A 21,046-nucleotide genomic window follows, 5' to 3' on the forward strand; every position below is an offset into this window, starting at 1 on the left:
ACAGAAGCTGCATTTTCTTATACTATTTTTAAGTCTTTGCAAATGAGCCTCAGTGATCTGCCTTGTGTGTTCAGTCAAGCCCCCTGCCCACAGAGAGCCTGGGAGGAGTTTCCCCAAACATTGCTGATTTTGTGCTTTTGCTTGTCAACCTTCTAAAAAAATGCTGACTGTGATAGCTCCTGTAGCATGGCTTTTATAACTGTAGCAGAATTATGATATAACACTGGCCAAACTATATATCATTGCAAAAATGTTTAAAGTGACATAAACCAATTTAGAACAGTTTCAGACAGTTGTGGAAGCACAGCATTTCCACTCACATGTGGTAACCCCAATAATCTGAGAATGGTAAATATCATTACTAAAATGAGTTAATAAAATTAAATGTAGATTTATTATTATTTTTTTTTAATATCTAGGATGAAGATCGAACAGAGGAGGACAACAGCAGAGTTGAGCCTGTTGGACATGCAGACACTGGTTTGGAGAATGCTACCAATTTTTCCCTGGAGTAAGTTACTGGCAGAACATATTGTTTTAAGAAGTCTTAAGATTGAACACAGACTAGTGAAGTACTCAGAATAATGTGAGTGACACTACTCTTAAGAAAATGGGGCAATCTTTTTTAGGTCATATGTCATTTTGGTTTTAAAAAATGGATCTTTTAAAAACATATTTTAAACAGTTTAAAAAGCTTGTATTAAAGATGAGTATTGGAAACTTGACATTTATAAGTGCTGATGCTACAGTAGATTTTCTGCCTCAAAGAAGATGCTTATTTGATGGAACTTTGAAAACTTGACAGAAGGAATAGGGTCAGTGCTAGTACAAATAGATCAACAGGCAAGAATTTAAAGGGGAAAATCTTAATTCCAATAGTTCACAGTCTCTAGGAAGATGTGTCACAGTCACAAGTTGTGTGGTCAAAAACCTCATACTTCTGAATGGATCAAAGCTTGTGTTTTGTTAGCTCCACCTAATTTAAAAATACATTCACTGAATGATATTTTATGCTGTCAAAAGATACAGCAAACTTGACCTTTTGCATTTCATTGGAAAGAACTGATCCATACCTTGTTATGGAGTTAATGAGAAAATATCCCTTCTAGCCTTAAATCTTTTAAATTTATTAACTTAAATTTTAGATAAAATTAAATCTTCTGCTCCTGTTATTTTTGAATGAAATTATGAATTAGGGACAGAGGTTTTAAATGTTAGATAAAGATCATGGTGACATCTATTAGGCTGTAGAACATGCATTTTACTCGGTTCCATTTACAAAATCTGTTACATTGTAAATTCCAAATGCTGTTTCCTAAATAGAATTTGCAGAACTTCTGTCAAATGTAATGCTTCCTGGTGTTGCTTTTAAGTAACTTATTGACTTCTCATCATATGCTATTTCATTTATGTTTTGTTTTGATCTCATACTTCTTTGTGTGTTTGTTTGAAGCAGTTGGCCCAAACTTCTGAGAAAATCAGAAAGCCAGATTGAAAGAATCTCTCCTAGGGAGCTATTGTTTCCTCTTTTTTCTGTTTTACAGAATTTAACATTTGAATTTGGGATAGAATTTTATTTTTTTTTTAAAGAAAAAGTGTAAGAAAAATGAGTGGAAAGATGTTAAATGTGCATTTTGAACAAATGAATAACAACTGACTCAAGCACTAGAACAAGCTAAATGGTATATGCTGGATATGGAAAACAAGTGGTTTAAAAAAAAAAAAAAAAAGCCTTGCTTCCACTTAGGCAGTTACAGGTGCATCACACAGATTCTCACTTGTTCTCTCTCTTAACCCTTAATTTTCTTCTAAGCTAACAGCAAAGTCAGAAAAAGTTGATCACAGGCCTACCAATAGCAAACAATGTCTCTTAGAGTTCCTTTTGGAGGTCGGAGGAGTTACTTGAATCCTGTGAGCTGCTTTGCACACTAGTTAATGAAAACTTAGCCTTAACATACAGTGAGAAGGAAATGAAGTCAGCCTATACAGAAATTACACATGGAACAGTATGAAATGCTGTATTGATCTCAGTCTTAAAACATTGGTCTATGTTTGAAGAATAACAGGTTTTTGGCTGAAGTTTTTCAGCTCTCCTGGTGTTGCACTACTTTCTTGAGCTAACAGTGACAATAAGGTTGGAGACCTTCCATTCATGTTGTTTAAAATTCAAGGTAAAAATTCAGATACCAATTGAGGCATACAGCAAATGTAAAGGCTACCTTAAAAATACATTTAGAAAATTTAATGTAGGACAAACATAAAATGAACTGCAACCCATGATTTGTGTTGACTTTCCAACCATATGTGGTCTGGTTATTCTCAAGTTACAGATTAAGAGCTGCAAGCTTTCATGATGGGCCACCATATGATCAAGAGCTTATTGAAGGAAGTAGAAAATCTTTACTGCTATCACAGGGCATTTGTCTTGCTTTTTGCTCCATTTTGAGATTAAATTTTATTTGTATTCTTATGAGGAACAAGCTTTTCAATGATCTGTTTTTATATATATCTAGTGCCAGGAAATATGGGAAAAATATGTAATACTAGAGAGAGGCATAAGCCACAAATTTAGATTGTGGCTTCTGTTCCGATCTCTCACTTCCAGTTGTACTGAGAGGATTGGCTTTTGCATATTATTTTCTCATTTATGTATTTATAGCTCTTTATGGTTCATGGGCTATATTCCACCTTTCCAGATGTGGGCATGTTTCAAACGCATTAATAGATTTGGTCTAAATCTATTTCTACAATTTTTGCATGTCTCTTTCTGAACCTGTATTTTCTTCTGCTGCTTTTTTCCTCACTACAGCAAAATTTATAATTGAAAACTAGATGCATGGTTGCTTCAGGGGACGTCTGGTTGGTTTTGAATGTTACAGTTAAAACTTACTTTGGAAACTTTGCTTAGTAAGGAGATGCAGGAATCTTCCAGTAAAAGAAATGGAATTACAATAAAACAGATTAATGTGTATTAAAAGTGGAAGGATTTAGCCAATTAAAAATTTAATAATTCTCATTTGATTATGAGGTAGTTATGGGAAAGCTAATGTAAAAAAATTAGCATTGGTTCTAAGATAAAGTAAAGCATGCTAGTCCTATGATGAGCTTTTAGGTTTCTGAGGAAAAATTGTGTGAGGTATTTAAGGTATTTCTACTCAATGGTCAATTATCTTTAGAATAAGAAAGAAATAAAGCAATATGCATGCAGTGATGATGATGAGACCTATTTTTATGTATTCAGCTAAATTTAAAAAAAAAAATTATATTTTTCTTGGTTCTATTAATTGAAGTTTTTTTGATGATTGATCTCCTTTCATGCCATCAGATTAATCTTCAGGTATGTAGTATTCAGCAATGCTTTCATCACCATGACTTGGTTTCTGGAATGGTTTTGTTTTTCTGTGTATGTTTGTGTGGGGTTTTTTGGTTCCTTCACGGTACATGTTCATATTCCCTCATTGGTCATTGTCTCACAGTGATATGGTAAAGCTCGTCGAAGTCTCCAATGACGGCGGGCCTTTGGGAATCCATGTAGTGCCTTTCAGTGCCCGAGGCGGAAGGTAACGTATCGTGTAGGATTTTATTTCATTGTAATTTGCTGTGCCTTATCTTGGTTGTGTTATTTTATGTGTTGTGTGCCTTTGCCCTCTGTAGAATATTGTCTGTTTTTCAAGAGGCAGTCTCACTGATTAGGAAAGGAAGAAGTGCAAGTTTACTGACCCTGTGCTTGGAATGGATTCCATAGTTCAAAGGCTCTGCTTAGAAGGAGTTAGAATTTGGTGCTGTAATCTCGGGGTAAATTGAAGGATAAAGACATTTCCCTTTGGTTTCCTAAAATGTATAAACTTCTGCCCTAATTCAGGTGGATATTAGTGCATCATACTCCCTGTTTACTGTTTAAACCACACATTTCCAAAGAACAGCAGGAGTCTAAACCAGAGGCGTCCTACACTTTTGCTTCTTAAGAGTAGGAGAGAAAACAATTGCCACACTTTCAAAATTTCATGTTACCCCATCTGTTAGGGTTACAATGAAGTAGCAAAACCAGTTGAAACATTCTGGTTTTGGGAAAAAGTGGACCTGTTTTACAGACTGAAACGCCTGAAGTTTGATTGTCTACCCCCCAAAAAACCAAAAAAGGTGTAAAGAAAGTAGTTTATATCAAAAAATATAATGTGGGGAATGTTATTAATAAACACAATAGAAAATCTCTAATTCTCTAATGCAGAATTTTAGTATTTAGGGTCTTGAAGATAATCTCAGGGAAAAAAAGCTAAACTTTTGTATTAATTAGTGATGGATTTGAAACTTTTAAATACCTTGAAAAATGATAATTTCTCAGCAATATATGCAAATTTTATACTGGTGTTCCATATTCTAAGTACATACTGTACTTTCTCTCTTAAAGAAAAAGGGAAACAGATATATATATATATATATATATATATATATATATATATATATATATATCTTAAAAGTAATCTTTATATATGAAAAGGGGTGTTATGTTCTCATGTCTGTTGTTCCAGTAGCAATTTCAGTTTTATAATTAAAAAACTAACAAATTAACCAAAGTAATTTGCTATACAAGTGTTTCTCTCAAATATTAATATGCTATTTTCAGAAATACTAGAATATTTTAGGTATTTTTCCTTCTATACCAAATATCTTCATGGGATTTTAAACACAGTATAAGAGCTTTATTTGCAGTTGTTTCTTAAGACCCAGTGCTTTCATAATCTGAACAGTATGAACTGTTCATACACTGACATGTATTATGAGAATGTAATTTGTTTTACTTTAAAGCTACTTTTTCTAGGGACTACAAGTATTAAGAGCAAACTTCTGTTAAGTGGTGAATTCTTCTCTTCATAATCTGAGATTCAGTAAATTCAGAGTGGGGATGGAAAGGGCATGAGTGAACAGTACTTCAAACATAATTCAGAAGTAAATCCGATAGAGTTAGGCATGGTTGAAATGTTCACACAATTATCTGGGATTTTGACAGCGTGAAGGCCAAGGTAAAGACTGGTTTAAGAATGTCAGCTGCCTACTAAGTACCTGTTTAATAAAGCTAACGTTAAAATATGTATTTTGACATTTTGGATAAAAATTTTAACTTGAGTAAAATTTGGTTCCAGCCTGTGAATGTGGTTGTCAAGTCTGAGGCAAAGCTTAAACTGTTCATACATAATAAGACCATGTTAAAGAAAAAAGCCATAAACACAGAAATAAAATATGTAACTTTTTAAAAAGAAATTTAACTATGTCATAGAAAATTCTATTATAAACTTTTAATTCAGGAAAGCCAATTTTAAATATAGATGTTTCAAATCAGCACATACTGGAAAAGCATATTCTATTACAAGGGAAATAATTTTTATATTAAAATATATCCCCTTTTTCTTCATACTACTAGAACTCACTTCTTTGAAAAATGGACCATATGTGTAATTGCTGAGTTTTTTTGACCCTCCACAAAATAATCTGCTGAAGAGGGGAGACATTTGGTCCCATGTCTTGAAAGTGTTGGGGAGGATCTACAACATTTCCAAAAGTTTTTTGCCATGCCCTGTGTGTTCTAATGAAGGAAAAGCAGAGTTCATTGCTTGGGATTGATTCTAAGTGCTTGTGTTGTGCTGCTGCTTTACTGTCTGCATACCCACGCCTCTGCATGCTTTCAGGTAGGATAAACACATTTTTCTCCAGCTGCCTCCAGTGTGGACAGGGAAAGGAACACACCCAGGTTCAGGTTTGAAGCAATTGGTGGGGATCTGGTTAATTTTTTCCCCTCCTGGTTTCCCACTTCTTTGGAGCAGATAAGACACACTTGTTTCTCCTTTGCTAGATTCAGAGGGAGAGCAGATGCATGGCAGGGATCTTCTGCTTCCTACTTATTTCTCACTGTAGCACATGGCTGCTCTTTGTTCCTCCCCTAGCTGCAAAAAATAATTCTCCCTGCTACAATCAACCTACAACTCCCTGCTTATAATAACTTAATCAGGGGATGTGCTTAGTAGAAACCTAATTATAGAAAACCAAACACAGGACTGAGTAAAGACTTTGAGGGATGTCCAAAAATAAAAGATCTCATGTGTGTCGTATTTAGTCCACTGTCCCATAGTTGTTTTATATTTGCTTGCTGTTCAATTCCAGTTATGCTGTGTTTTCAATTACTTTTCTTGTACTTCCTTTCTCTTGCTTTTGAAAATATTACTCAATAGTCAATGGTTATTAAATCAATAGCTTGAAAAAGTGTAAAAAAATACTATGCAGTTCACCTTTCTTCCCCTATGCAATAAGCAGGAGCCTTCTCCCACCAAAAAATTCACACCAGAAAATCCCTCTCTAAAGAAACACTCCAAAACTATAAAAATTACGTGCCATAACTCTGGTCTTTACTTCTATTGAGAAAATATTTGGCTTTTTCATGGTCTTTGAAGGGTTTAGAATAAGAATCTTTTGAGTACTGGCTTTTGATCTTGAACAAAATCTGTAAAGGTCTCTGCCTCATCTATATAGATGCTACGAATTATTTCTGTTCCTAGTAAAACTGAGACCTTTTAAATAAAAAACCTGTATTTCTCTGGGAAATCTATTACTGATTTGTAAAGACATGGTGATACTTTAATGTATATGTTTCCTTGTTATCTTTCTGGTTTTGCCTCTAGAAATGTATCTGTCTTTATTGGCCTATTTGATCATATGATTTGTTAGCAGATTTTGTTCACCTTATCAAAAGGGAGGAGGGTATACATATTCATCACCTTATGGTTGTGCATTTTTTAAGGATAAAAGTTTTGTTTGCAAACCTGCTGGCACATTTTTGTAATGGCATGGATGCAGCATTGAGCAGAAAAGGAAGCATAAAATGAAAGTAGGATGAAGGAAGAAGAGAAGGCAAGTACCAAAGCATTCAGATAAGAGTAGAAAAAAGAGGAAATGAATGAGAGAAAAATATGAAAGGAAAGAAAATTATAACTCTGTGCAAAATTTCCATACTACCAATCCTTCCTTCTTATTAGGTGCTCAGAGACAGGGCAAACGGTCCTTTAAGAATCTCATTTGAGCAGCCTGGATGATGTGGGATGTTCTGTTGATGTTTAAGTGAGGATGCACCAAGTTCTCTGAAAGCTCAACAGTAATTATAGCATAATTTACCATTATCTGGCCTCTTCTGCTTTTGAAATCTTCTCAAGCTCTATACCCTAGCTGCTCTTCTGAAATCCTGCTATGTCTGTCTTTGGAAAGAGATTCAATTGACACAAGGAATATATGAGAGAACATCAGAAATCTCTGTGAATAATGATATGGAAATCAGAGTCCCATAGTCCCAAGACTACTCTGAAGTCTACTTAGTAAAGCAGAACTGAAAAGGATTTGGATATTCATCTGAAAACCCCACAATGAACATCCACTAATAAGTATCAGACATGTTTGATACAGACAGGTATGCACAGCTCTGCCAGCTGTTCTTCTGTTGAAGTATGTCACAAAATCCATGATTAACTGTACATCTAAAACCTGCAGCTAAAAATGATTTTTTGTTATATATCCTAAATGTCTTACAATATTAGGAAGTCTCAAAAGAAAGGAAAAAAAGAGAATTTTTGTCAGTTTAAATGACAAATTTAGCAGGTTTTATTAAAAAGAAAGAAAAACCTCAAATGGAGGTGAGCGTTTAAACATACACAAACCCTAACTACCCTTACTAGAAATCTAGAAATTTGAATTTTTTTTATACTCTTTCTGGTTTTATTTTAATTGGAAATATCCTTCATTTTCTACAGTTTATAAATTCACCTCATGCGTCACTGTAAAAAAATTTTAGTCTTGTATTCAAGGTACAAAGAAAACTAAAGTAATATGTAATGGCCATTGTCTATAGTGAGAGTCCATAATATTGCCTTCAAGGTGCCTCTCTAATGATCATATTCTCTTTGATCAAGTAGGAGGTCCATGTTGTCTGCCTCTCCATTTATTCTTCTGCATTTCCAGCCTTTTAAGTCTCAAAGGTAGCCATGGCTTTCAAAAACATATGTATGGGAAAAAACTCTCTGTGGAGTTAATGTACCATTCCCTCACTCTTGTATCTGAATTCAAACTGTGTGATCTCAGCCTTTAAGTTTTATAAGCATAATTTGAAGTATTAGTCAACCTAAAAAGCTGAGGAGTGGTTACTAAAGATTGGGAATTGGTTCTGGACTTCAGGCATGAAATTTAACTGCCTCCACAGCAGTGCTGTGATGTCAATATTGGCTAAAGGAGTTTATGTGCAATTTAACATTGAGTAGCCCCAATAATTTAACTTGAACAAACAAGCCAGTTTGCCTACTCTGACCTCTGAATCTAGGAATTTTTTACTGTGTTTATGGTCTTGTGGAACTTTTCAGAGAAACCACTGCACATCAGTTTTTCAATCAATCCTTATTTTTGTACCTTAATCCAGTTTTTGCCTTTTCATGTTAGTGACTTTATGTAAACATTTAAATTGGCTATTTTCTGTTCTGTCTGATTTGATTACATTATGGTTAGCTTGCAGGTAAATAGATAAATAACTTCAGTGTGTACATACAATGGACCGTGATGGGCAAATCATATTCTACATACTCAATGTCAGTTTTTATTTTTACTTACACTGTCAGTTCTTATTAAGAAAAATTATCATCATTTTCATACATCTGGATGGCATGTGGAGAGTTCACATTTCACAAACTACCCCAACTAAGTCAGGCAATTTAGATGTCAATAAAAAAATTGCTGCTTATTTCTAGTTTTATCATTGGTTGTAATTTATACTGAGAACTGAAATGTTAACACATGTAGCTGAGTTTATTTTAATAGTATAATTAGAGTAATGAACCTTGTGGAAATACAGTGGTGCAAATGCTAATATAATCTCAGCTGCTTACATTCCCAATTAGGTATTTAAAACAAATACAAAGATTGAGCTCTGTGCTTTGGCAGTTTCCCTTCTGTTTCTGCGTCAGCTAATGTTAGTCTAAAACAGCACAGGTACCAAATTTTTATTTATAATTATTGTTTCAACAGGATTGTAGACTTGCAGAGTGTTTCAGGAAGGTTCACGTGATACTTGATCTTATTCTTGAAAAAGTTGGGAGTTTAAAAGTTTTGTAATGAAAGAATTTGTGTTAGAAACTGTGTTGACTTATTTTAACTGGACAAAATCAAGCAAAGTCAAATATACCCATACATTTGTATGCTACATGGTTGTTTTTTTTTTAAAAAAATGTGTATACTGACTTTGGTACTTTATACCAGATGAGTTTAGATGCTTTCAAAATTTATGTCTTCCTAATGTAGAAAACATAATATTGAAGCTGTAGTATAACTCCACTTTGCAGGATTAATGATGGTGTCATATGGAAGGCAAAAAAATCCAATTTGTTTTTGGGTTACTGCATATTTGCAATATCAGGTCTACTCTGTTTGTCTCCAGTTGCTGCAACAACAAACATGAATTCCCAGAAAGTCTTTTTCAGAGTCACATTCTTACATTTAACCAAAATATGCTGAAGAAATATTGTAGGAAATTGGTAGGCTTTTGTTAATTTTTGAAGAACATGCATTTTCCATAGTTCTAGTTTTCTCTGCTATGCAAACCCTCATTTGGGAAATTGTTTCTGAAATTGTGTCTAGAGGGATCTTTTGTGCCATGTGTTTATATAAAAAATTAAATAAATTGAAAGGCACTGTGAGAAGCCTGGTTTCAGGTTTGACTCAGTCTGTTCATCCAGCCTTGAATTTCCTCTCAGTGACTTTAGCTTTATATGCCTTGGTTAACCTCAATCTAACATTTGTTAAAAAGCAAAGTCCTCATGAGCACCATATGCCATGTTAGAGATGAGCAGTCTTTCATTAGCAGAACTTACTGCCTTTATTTAAAGAGATTATTTACAATTTTGACTGGTAGTTTATTTATCTGTTACATTATTCTACTATTGGTTAGGATTAGTAATATTTTTACAGATTTGAAAGCCTAAGTGGAATAAATTTAAGAACTGTCAAACCATGCATAAAGGTGCATCTTGCATTAAAAATTTGATATAAATTCAGAATGTGGGACAGTAGAAAGCAACATTTCAAGAAAAATGCAATGTCAAAACTATTGGTAGAACAATTATTTTGTAATCATAAGTACATTGAGACACTGGTATGAAATAACTACATTATTTTGTATCATGTATTGTCATTGTATTAACTTAGATTGTTGTACTTTGTGTAGATATTGTTTTGATATTTTGGTGTTTTTTATAGTTTATAGTTAACCATATAAACCAAACACCTGTTGCTGTTTCTATGTATGCTCTTGTGCAAGCATTGCATGCACATCCAAATTCTGAATTGTCTTTGGGCATTGCAGAGGAGAACACCTGCATCAAAGAGCTTGTGGGCATCAAGTGAAAGAAAAGGAAGAGTAGACACAACTCCTTTCTTTCCTGCTCAAGTATTATGTTGGTTTTCTTGTAAATGTAACATTCCCTATTTTATAATATCCTTTGCCTATCTCCTCCCCATTTAGAGTTATGCTCTTCAGTAGCTGCCCTTTGTGGCTCAAAGACAATCTCTCCAAAAGAAAGTCATCAACTCACAAGTGAAGAAGTCACAGACTTGTTTTCTAACATATCAGTTTTCTATGTGTCAAAATTATAATTCTGATAAAAATAATGTAGTGAAGCCATATAAGCATTTTTCCTTTTTACTATTAATATAACTGTTTGGTTCTTCATGGAACTATCGAACCATCCATAATTTCTTTATAATTATTTATCAGTTTTACAAATCTGAGACTTTCAATACATTTTTTTAGTGATCAGAAGAAAAAAAGGGATTGAATAAATATTTTAAATTTTGTTTTGTTTTCCTTCCTGTGACTGCATAACGTAATAATGATCAGAAAATTGTAGTGCAACATGGTCGTTAGGTTAGTGGGCCACTGTTGTGGACTTGTAGAGTTTTTTGTCATGCAAATGTCTGACTCAAGCTTCATTTGATGAATTGTGTTGTTAGAATTTATGTTGTGTTTCTCCTCATGGTCTGTTTACATGTATAGATCCTTTCAACATCATATCTTAATGTCTCTACATGGTTCCAAAATGTAAATACTGCTAGGATCATTCCTCCTACTCCTTCATCTATCTTGTAGGAGAAAAGGGATGACTGTTCTGTAAAAAAAAAAGGAATATTTGCTTATGCTGGCGATAAATTGGTAAATGAAGAATTGAAAGTGGAAGAAATAAGTTAATTTTGCTTTTTTGAACTGTTTAATGAAGTGCTTAAGTGCGTATGTAACTTCTAAGCACACGAGGAGTCCTTTTAAGCACCATTGACTGCTCATTTACTTTGAGGTATTATGTGTGAAAGGAAGTGCTGTGATCACTGAAAGGTTTTTGCTTAAAAGACATGTGTGGTCTTCCAATTCCTGCTGATTTGGACCAAGTATTTTTCATGCCATGCCCTGAAATGAATTCTGAGAAAAGTAATGCTGTCAACTTGGTTGAAGTGAGTTTGACCCACTGATACATCCTGTGGGATTTCACTGTGAAGCTGATCTTCTTTTTTAAAAAAAAAAAAAAAAAAAAAAAAAAAAATCAAGTCCAGTGTTGATGTAAGAATAATCCTGAAGATTGAGTTCTCCTTTGGGTAGAGAGTTCAGGTATAGAAACATAGCAAAGTACCTCAGAAGTCCTTCAGGATCCTTTTGCATAATTTCAGGTTGAATATTTGTCTCTTTAAATATGTCCTTAAGATGATACCGTGGGTAAGCACAAAACAGAGGGGACTCATTGGACAGAGGCTATCAAATGGAAATTGTCTTCAGTCAATTAATTTAAGATAAGATTCTGAATTTAGAAAGAGCATTTACATTTTTTATTTTATCTTTTTTGATTTATTAAAAAATGTCAAGATGTAGAAATAAAAACATTTAGTCCACATGAAATTATTGAATTCTCTATCCATCCCCTTATTACAGGCTGCTTATTACATGAGATGACCCCATGTTTCACTTGCACAGAAGGAGTGGTGAAGGCTGTGGCATTCTCTTCTAATTCAGAAATTCAAATTTTAAGTTAAACCTATTCAGCTTCAGTTAACTAGCAGAAAAGATATCTTTTCTCAGATATGTGGTGGTTCTTGGAGTTTTTACTACAGAGAAATCTTGGCCTTTTTCAAGAATGGATGTGCTGTCATCCCACAGCCTGTTCATTCTTACTTTTGACATGTTTGATACACCTAGGCCTTTTGTTTTATGGAAAAGGGATAATAAATCAGGTAGTTCTTAAAGTTATTTGACACTGTGCTATCCTACTTCAAGGTAAAGATGGTTTAAAATATAGTTTCTGTAGTGATCATGATAAAATATTAAATCAATAGGGTTTTCTATGTTGCAAATTATTCAGACAGTAATAATTTGTAATCTTAATGTTCCAGAACCCTGGGGCTGCTGGTGAAGAGATTGGAGAAGGGTGGAAAAGCTGAACAAGAAAACCTTTTCCGTGAGAACGATTGTATTGTCAGGATTAATGACGGAGACCTGCGGAACAGGAGATTTGAACAGTAAGTGTCCTTACCACACGTTACATTGCATTATTTGATCTTTAGCCGCTTTGAGGAAGGTAAGAAAAAAACCTCTAAGCTTGCCTTTCTAATAGAGAAGAGATACACTTAGGGACATTAGTGGTTTTTATATAGCCAGACTAAAAAAAAAAAAAAACAGGATAATTATTGTTGTTAGAGTATATGCAATTCTCGTTTGATTTTTTTATACATGATAGATTTTTTTTCTTCTTATATTGGTAATCTGTTTTTCTTGAAATTCCCATATGACTTTTGCTCTCATATTTGCAATGTCCCATGTTCAATATAAATGGACAACATGAGGCCTTTATTTTTAACATTTTAAAAATATGTAGTTTCTTGATTGTGTGAGAACTAAAGGTACTGTAACCTAAGTGAAAAGAAACTTTCTAGAGAAGTTTGAGAGACAAATATTTGCTTAGTGGTTGTCTGGACTTGGTAGAATCTCTAAATGAATCAGAAAGACTTTTAAGAGGGGATTGTAGTTCACACTCAGGTAAGAGAAAGAGAAAAATAGAAAAGAGGTATGCAGGTAATGAATGATTTCATGGATGATAATACTGTTCTGAAATCCGTAACACACTGAGGGCCAAATATCATTTGTTCTGATCATCTTATACTTAATATATATTTGAAATGTGGTTTTAATTTCTTTGACTCTAACCTGAATTGAAACATCACCCTGTACCATATGGTTGAAAGCAGCTTGTCTCTGCTTCTTCTAAGGTTCTGAATCGCAGTTTGTAAAGTCTGTGAAGAGACCTTGTTGTCTTTGTATACTTTGGGTGTGACCTTGAAGCCCAGTGTCTGTCTGTACAGGATTGAGCATTCTTTTCCTATTTTTTAATGTTGTAGTCTGATACACTACCAGCTGAAAAAAATTGAATTGTAAGCTAGACTGGTTGCAAGACTCCATATAATCAGAAAATTGTGGAATACGTAGTCTTTTTTAATTAGTCATTTTCATTCTAATAATTCTGTTGTCACTGTGGTAACAGTTATCGCAATTATTGCAATTATCAAGGTTCAAAACAAAAGGACACTGCAGTCCTGCTATAGAACTGTCTGCATTTCACGACTGTGGTTAAAATTTTTGCTTTTCTGAATCCAGTATTTGCTACATTAGTCGTTAAGCATATTTAACCATAGTGTTGCCCTAAAGCAGTAAACCTTAGCGAAAAGCAGATCAAATAGGCGAGTGAACAGATTCAAGTTTTATGGTTTATGCTTGAGTGCAATGTGTCTGTCAGCTCATGTTGCTTAATTAACATCAGTAATTATGCTTATAATGTCTCGTAGTCTGCCAGTCCTAATTTGCTAATTTTCTGTTCCCTTTAAAACCTAGAGCACAGCATATGTTTCGCCAAGCCATGCGTACGCCGTTCATTTGGTTCCACGTGGTCCCTGCGGCGAATAAGGAGCAGTACGAGCAGTTGTCCCAGAGCGAGAGCGTGTTCTACTCCAGCCGCTTCAGCCCCGATTCCCAGTATGCTGATGGGAAAAGCATGAACAATTCTGGACTCCACACGTTACAGAGAATGTCTCGAGCGGGTAACCACTCTGACCAGACAGACTCCTACTCACAGCTACCTCATAGTGTGAACTCATCAGGGAAACCACCCTCCGGCCTGGTACCGTCACCTCAGAAAGTTCTCACCTCCACTGCCAACAGTGGCTATAACACCAAAAAGATAGGGAAGAGGCTCAGTATACAGCTAAGGAAAGGTAAGGCACCAGTGTGCTCCTCATGCAGTAGGAGATGTGCTTGTAGGGTATGTGTGTGTGCCCAGTGCCACTGCAAATGGGTTCATTTTTGCAGCCAAGGCACTGAGTTGTCTCTGAGAGCAGGCCCAGGAGACCCACCCTGCCTTCAGCGTGTGCAGCATGCTTGCAAAAGGCCATTTAAAAGAGTGCTTTAACTTTTTTTTTTGTTTCTCAGCTAATAAAGTAGTGCAGTAAATGCCTCAAATTCTGTTAGCCAAGACCCAGGGAGTGGTGAACTATTTAATATAAACAACTAAGCAAAAATGGCCCATGTTCAGTACTTCACAGTTAAGACTTTTCAAACTGAGTTTTACCTTTAGATTTTAAGAGTGTTTTGAATCCAGTTGGTAAATTGGACATTCTAATTTCCAGCTAAAGCTTTCATTTTTTTCCACTGAGATGTTAAAACCTTTGGTTGAGATGTAATGTGATATTTCCTGTCTTGGCCCTTATGCTAATATAATTTGAATGGGGGTGAGAGATGCTATTTAAAGTAGTGTGTGCTTATCTCAACATCTGTGTTGTATGTGCACATGTAGATGCACTGGTACATCCATGAAAGTTTTATGATGTGAGAAAATTCGGTATTTTTTTGTAGTTAATGTGTAGATGGTTTTAAGATAGTTGGAAGTATAATAAAATGACATTTAGATGCCAGTATTCTTAGCTCTTGGGAAATGATTTTTTTAAATGATTATACATGGTGTACGCTTTATGGTACATGAGCATGTTTAAGATTAGCTATAATTTGATCTCTAGCAACAAGAACAGTATTTACATTGTACAGCAGAAAGTTTACTCATATGACAGTATTCTCCATGAACTTGGGCTACATTCCCCTTAAGATACTCTATGTGCTTAATGATAATAATATTTATTAATTAATCTTTTTATTGAAAGACATTGAAGACAGTGCAATGAATGGTAGAGATTTTACAGTTTCACAGGTAGCAGGCTACTTGTCACATTATCGTTATGCTTTCCTTTCTATGAACTTCACATGAACCACCAGATTGCTTCTTTCTGGTTGCTGAATTTTAAGCTCTACAAACTTGGATGACATAAGGTTGAGTTGACAGTTTGCTTCTGTTGTTGATGCTCCTTCAAGAATTTCTCTAGGCCATCAGCTCAGATCAGCCTACTTGGAAAAACTTGCTGTTATTGGTTGAGTAAGGAATCAGTGTGCTTATAAATATGCTCTCAGTCACTACAGTGATTTTTACCTGGGTTTTTCGTGTTTGTGGAAGTCTTTAGAAGTATTACTTGGACAGTACATCAAAGAATTCTCAACAAGACATGGAAATAAGCATTTCAAATAATTAAAAAGCACTAACAAATAAATATATAATTTGGGGACCACAATATTTTTGCATTAAACAAATATGGTGTTACAACTCCTCATAAGATGCAAGAATATAATTTTGGTGTGTTACGGATTTTTGACTGTGATATGATGTTCTATTTGGTCATCTTGCACTGCATGCTATTCCAGAAATACTCCCTCCAAGGCTATAATGTAATTTATCCTTGCTGGCACTAATATCTTAGGTGGGTTTGGAGTAAAGAAGATGCATGCTACCTGTTGATGAAAAGTGATCTCTAAGATGCTTTAACATCTATTCATACCAGAGGAGTTTGAAGGCTCTTACAGTAGTAAAAACTTCAAAATATATTTAGAATATATTTCAGAAATTTAAAGGGAATATTTGTTTCTAACAGTTGGCTTATTTGAGAATACTTCTTATGGTGGAATGGCATCTAGCTCAGGCTATAGATAAAGGTAGAAATTGTGTTTTATGCATGGTAAAAATAAAAAAATATATCCATAAGGAAAGATGCCTTTTTATCATTGCTGTCTTTCATTTGTTAATATCCACTGTGGAAAGAAGCATGCCCTCCCATTTTGACTTACATTTGATCACTCTGAGAACACACATATGGAGCAACGAATGCAGCAGTATGCTTAAGGATGGCCCAAGTATTTTTTTGTAAATATGAGTTCAGTAGGGATGTTGATTGTTTTTGATGATTATTTCTAAGGAAGGATGCTGTAATAATACAGCCTTTATAGATATTTAACAAATTTAACAGCTGCTGACAGGCAGCAGTTGTTTCCCCAGTTTGCATCATTACTTTAAAAACTCATAGTGGGTTACATTAAGGCATGCAAAGTGTCATCTTAAAATTCAGTTTTCATTTAACCTGTACATACTGATAATGGATGTAGTGTATGAGAATTGACTCTTTTTCAATACAGACAGACCTTGTTTGTTACAGCTGTATTTTTATATGTTGTATAAGCTTTATGATATAGGGTGACAATCATAGAAAAAACCTACAGTATGTGCTTCTGTAATTATGATTTCTTAATATTTATTGCTGATTTGGCATTTTAAAATAACCTGAACTTTCATAGGATTTAGCTCTTTAATAAAGTCAGAAGAGAAGGTCAGTCATATGTTTCAGTCAATGTGGAATATTTGCTGGCTTTTCTAAATGAAAATGGATATCTGTTTATCTTGCCTAAAAGGTCAAGGCCTGAACTTTTAGCATATAGATGTAGGGGTTATCACTGATATTCTAATGCCATTAAGGCTGTATAGCAGTGTAGCTTAATAGCTTACACAAATTAAGATAATGCAAGACATGACAGTGATCCCATGTTTATATACATTTTGGTGTAAACTGATACACAGTAAGTATAAATAAATAAAAATAGTTCTTTGCAGCTAATGAATAAAGAAAATAAGACCGCTGATACAACACCCGGAGTATTAGGACAAGCTTTGACCTCATATGCACCAGGACACTCCCAGAGTGTTCCTTCTTTGGCTGCAAGTGTTTGAGCCAATGCAACTGAGAGGAATTTAGTCCAACACTTGTAAATAATAAATAACCAATTATATAGCAAATGGCTCTAAGGCTCAGTCTTTGAGCACTTAGTAACTCACAGCATTTAGCCTGATATTCAGTAAAGCATTCAGAAGACTGCTTTTCCATTGGACATTGTGCTACTCAGATTTCATATCTGCTGCTTTTGATACTGCTGTACTAAGACAAGACTGAAGTACTCAGTCTGGAAATTAGCTTAATCTTATTTGTTTGCCCTTCAGTATAATGCTCATTGCATCATATGATTTCTATCTATAACTATGTGTTTGTATAGCTAAATTAAATATAAAATTCTGGAAGTAAAATGTCAGCACTGACCTCATGTTTCTTAAGTTGGTCTTAGTTCCACGAAATATTTTGCTAATTTTTTGTCTGAAGTATTCAGTGCATCAGGACTTGAGTCCACATCTCCCCACTTCCAGAGGGTGACTTAACCACCGACCGTGGGAGTTGTGATTATCTCTTCCTTTTTGGCCTCTTTCTTGCAAAACAAGAAAAAGAAAGGGGAAGAAATGAGTGACAGAACTGTCGGGAAAGGTGTAGCAATTACCACGTCCATCACAAACAGGACACAGCAGCTCTGTTCTAGAAGATGAGTCCTGAAACAAAGGAGGCACCTCTGCACAGTGCAGGAGAGAAAAATGGTGAAACTGTAGATGTGAGCAGGATTATGGGACTTTGCTCTTCAGAGTTCCCTGTGTTCCTGTTTGGCTTGCTGGCCTCGCTGAGGTTAATAATGCTACATCATGCATATTGAGCTGACCTGAAACTCTGCAAGTCCCACCAGGGGACTGGGCATTCAGTGCCATGGCACAGTGAGACTCAGCCCTGCTGCACCCAAGTTGCTTCTGCAAGAAGTCGTTAGAGACACAAATAAGTTGGCGTAGATAGTTTGGGAGTATGCTAATTTGAAATGGCGTTGTATTTGCTCTGGAGCGGAGCACATCTATGGACAATTACTTGCTTTGCTTGGGTTTGTACAAGAGAGTGTTCAAGACAGGACTGAACTTGTTTGTAAGATATCCTGCATCATGGATCTGAAGTGTACAGATTTATATGCATTTTTCATTATACTCTCCTGTTTTCCCCACACAGATTCTTAAGCCAGACTTTGAACTGACATTTTAAATTTTTGTTTAAAATTTCTTTTGAAGTGATATGTTCTCTTGAAACTCCTGTTCAGATGCAGAGTGTTTGTCACTTTTGAAATGAAGCGTGTAGATGCCTAAATTACTTCAGTGACCTTGAGAAATGAGATTCAAAAGTGAAGCAAATAATTTTGAGCATTATTAGTCACTGAAGAAGCATAAACTGCATCGGTTTCATCTTTCCATTTTTTAAAACCACTTCTGATCACCATTAGCAGGCTGGAGCATAAGGGGAAAAGAACGTTTCTATTAGGTTGATCAAAGATCTTCTTGAGTGGTCTGAGCTTTACATGGAAAAAAAAACCTCACTTGTTCCAAATCACTCAACTACATAAAAATGAGCATGCAATTAGTCTTGATTGTGTATGTGACTGCAGAAATTTTGTAGACAGCTGAGCAGTCAGCCTTCTAAGCAGTCATTTGCATGTACATTAAGCCTGACTACATGTGCACAAATTCTGAAAATATGGGGCTTAAACTAGGAACAATAAAATGATCTTGGCTAGTTTAGTGATGCCCCTTACAGTAAGAACATATTTGCTGTTCAAGTCTTACATGAGGTTCAGTCCTTAAAAAAAAACCCCTGGTTTCCAATGTGGAACACTAGGATAATTAGTTCAGCAGTCATCCATCTGTATCTGGATCTTCAGGAAGAATCTCCTGTGAAAAAATAAGGGGGTTGAAGTGCTTGGAAGGGCAGTGTCTGCTCTGACTATTATTAGAGAATATTTGGCCCTTATGCTTCATTTTATTATAATGTTACCTCTCTCCTTATTCTCCATCCCAGTATAATCTACTCCTTTCGTTAACTGACAATGCTGTATTTCAAATTTTTTTTTGTGATTTTGTGTCACACACTTTTTCTATCTGCAACCAACCTTGCTTATTGTTTCAGAAAAGGGAGTGTGTTCTTTGTCTTGCACGAAAAACCTACACTTTCCCCTAACAGTCCTTTAGTCTGAGGACTGTTCACCCACATGAATTGTCCTTGTTAAAGTTGCACAGAAATGTTCTCTACCTTTCTTGCATAACTACAAAAAATGTGGTGCTCAATTACCAGTTTTTAGATGTTTTCTATTGTTTTAGAAGTGAAGTTTTCAGTGTTTCTTGTTGTTATTTTTTGTTTGTAGGTTTTTTGTTTAAACTTTAGAGAGATCTGTATTGAACTCCCTGAGAACTCATATGCATTTTCTTAAATGAGACTTGAAGGAAGAGCGTGATTTACTTTTAGCACTGCTTACAGTGCTGAAAGGCAAGACAGCTGTAAGAGAAGTATCACAAGATGTTGACAGTGTAGGTCCTTCAGTTGTTCTTTACTGGTCTCTGAACCAGTGCCCTTTTGAGAGGATGAAAACACTGCAGAGGTAATCCTGGCTTTTTGTATCGTATCCGGTCTGTATTTCTACCCAGGAGCACATTTTACTGCTGAGAATTTAGACCTGTGGTTGGTGCTGAATGAGGAGCCCACAACTTTTTGTAAAGGATAGCCTTAGAAAGACAGAAGTGGTATGTCAAACACATTCTTTCCACAATCAAGAAGGTAATCCCAGCACTAGTGAGAAATTAAACACTTCTTCTCTGGGAGATAAAAAGAGTCTAGTCACCTGTAGTAAAACTTAATAAAAATTTTAACATTCTGTCAGTTTATGATCAGACTGCTTCCAAATGAAATTATGATATTCATTTTGAAAATATGTTTAATTAAATTATAGGAATGGATTTCCTCTCCCCCTTACCTTAAAGCTACTGGAATTTTTTCTTCCAAAACAGCAACTGACACATCAAATCTGTCACTTTTCTGTTTGTACAAAATAGATCTTTTACCATTGTAACTGCCCTTTTTATTAATTTAAAACTACTTTGTCTTCAGCTCAGAGCTGGTTGAGCTCTTGAGGGTAATGAGACTTTAGAAGGTGTGTTCAGCATCACATTCAAGAAAAAAGGCGAACTCTAACTTGTCGAAAGAGCTGCTGATTTATCAAAGAAGCCTAAGAATTTGAATTACACAAATTAGTGGGTAATTTTTAAATGTTATTATCACTTGGTGTAATTTGATCGTTGTCAGAGTTGACAGCTATAGAAGGAAGAAAATGTTTTCTACCCTTTCAAAAATGTATCCTTTTTAAAATCCAGAAGAGATTAAGGTGAACATAGCTCAAAAAAATCTAAACATTGCAAAGTGAAGCTCCTAGCTTTGTGTAGGGTGACTCCTGTTTTTCTACAATAGGGAAATTTCTTCTCTTTTCTATTCATTGTGGTTCTGCCTGTGTGTGTGTCCAGCCTCTCCTGTATTACTAGCATAAATCAGAGGAGCCTACAGTACGTTTGCACAGTACACTCATTATTATAATGCAGTTTTTCACCCTAAGAACTGAAAACATTTTAGCAGCAGGAAGATATTAAGATCTTATATATATTTGTATCAACAGGAGAATCAAAATGAATGGAGTGGAGAGAACTAAATCAGTTATGTGTATAAAAAAAGAAAAAAATTAAAATCAATTCAGTCACAGAAGTCATATTTATTTTTGTTCTCAGTTGGATGTATCCATTTATTTCCCAGTGTTGTGAACATCTAATTTATATATAATAAGCATAGTAGTTTATGCAGCTGTATCAGCCTGGGAAGAGCAGCTATGGGG

General features: G+C 35.0%; 1 protein-coding gene across 23 annotated transcripts in view; it reads left to right on the forward strand.

Annotated features, from left to right (window-relative positions):
* Positions 1-21,046, forward strand: part of PARD3 (par-3 family cell polarity regulator) — a 443,499-nt gene that overhangs the window by 225,762 nt on the left and 196,691 nt on the right. For all 23 annotated transcript variants that reach the window (XR_008436211.1, XM_053972924.1, XM_053973078.1 and 20 more), the window contains 4 exons: positions 420-511; positions 3,477-3,560; positions 12,454-12,579; positions 13,946-14,325. Coding sequence is in view for 22 of the 23 variants with exons in the window: in XM_053972924.1 (XP_053828899.1) it covers positions 420-511; positions 3,477-3,560; positions 12,454-12,579; positions 13,946-14,325 (682 nt within the window). In the remaining variant the exon portion in view is untranslated. The remainder of the gene's footprint in view (positions 1-419; positions 512-3,476; positions 3,561-12,453; positions 12,580-13,945; positions 14,326-21,046) is intronic.

This window comes from Vidua macroura, chromosome 1 (genome assembly GCF_024509145.1).
Source record: "Vidua macroura isolate BioBank_ID:100142 chromosome 1, ASM2450914v1, whole genome shotgun sequence".
NCBI lineage: Eukaryota > Metazoa > Chordata > Aves > Passeriformes > Viduidae > Vidua > Vidua macroura.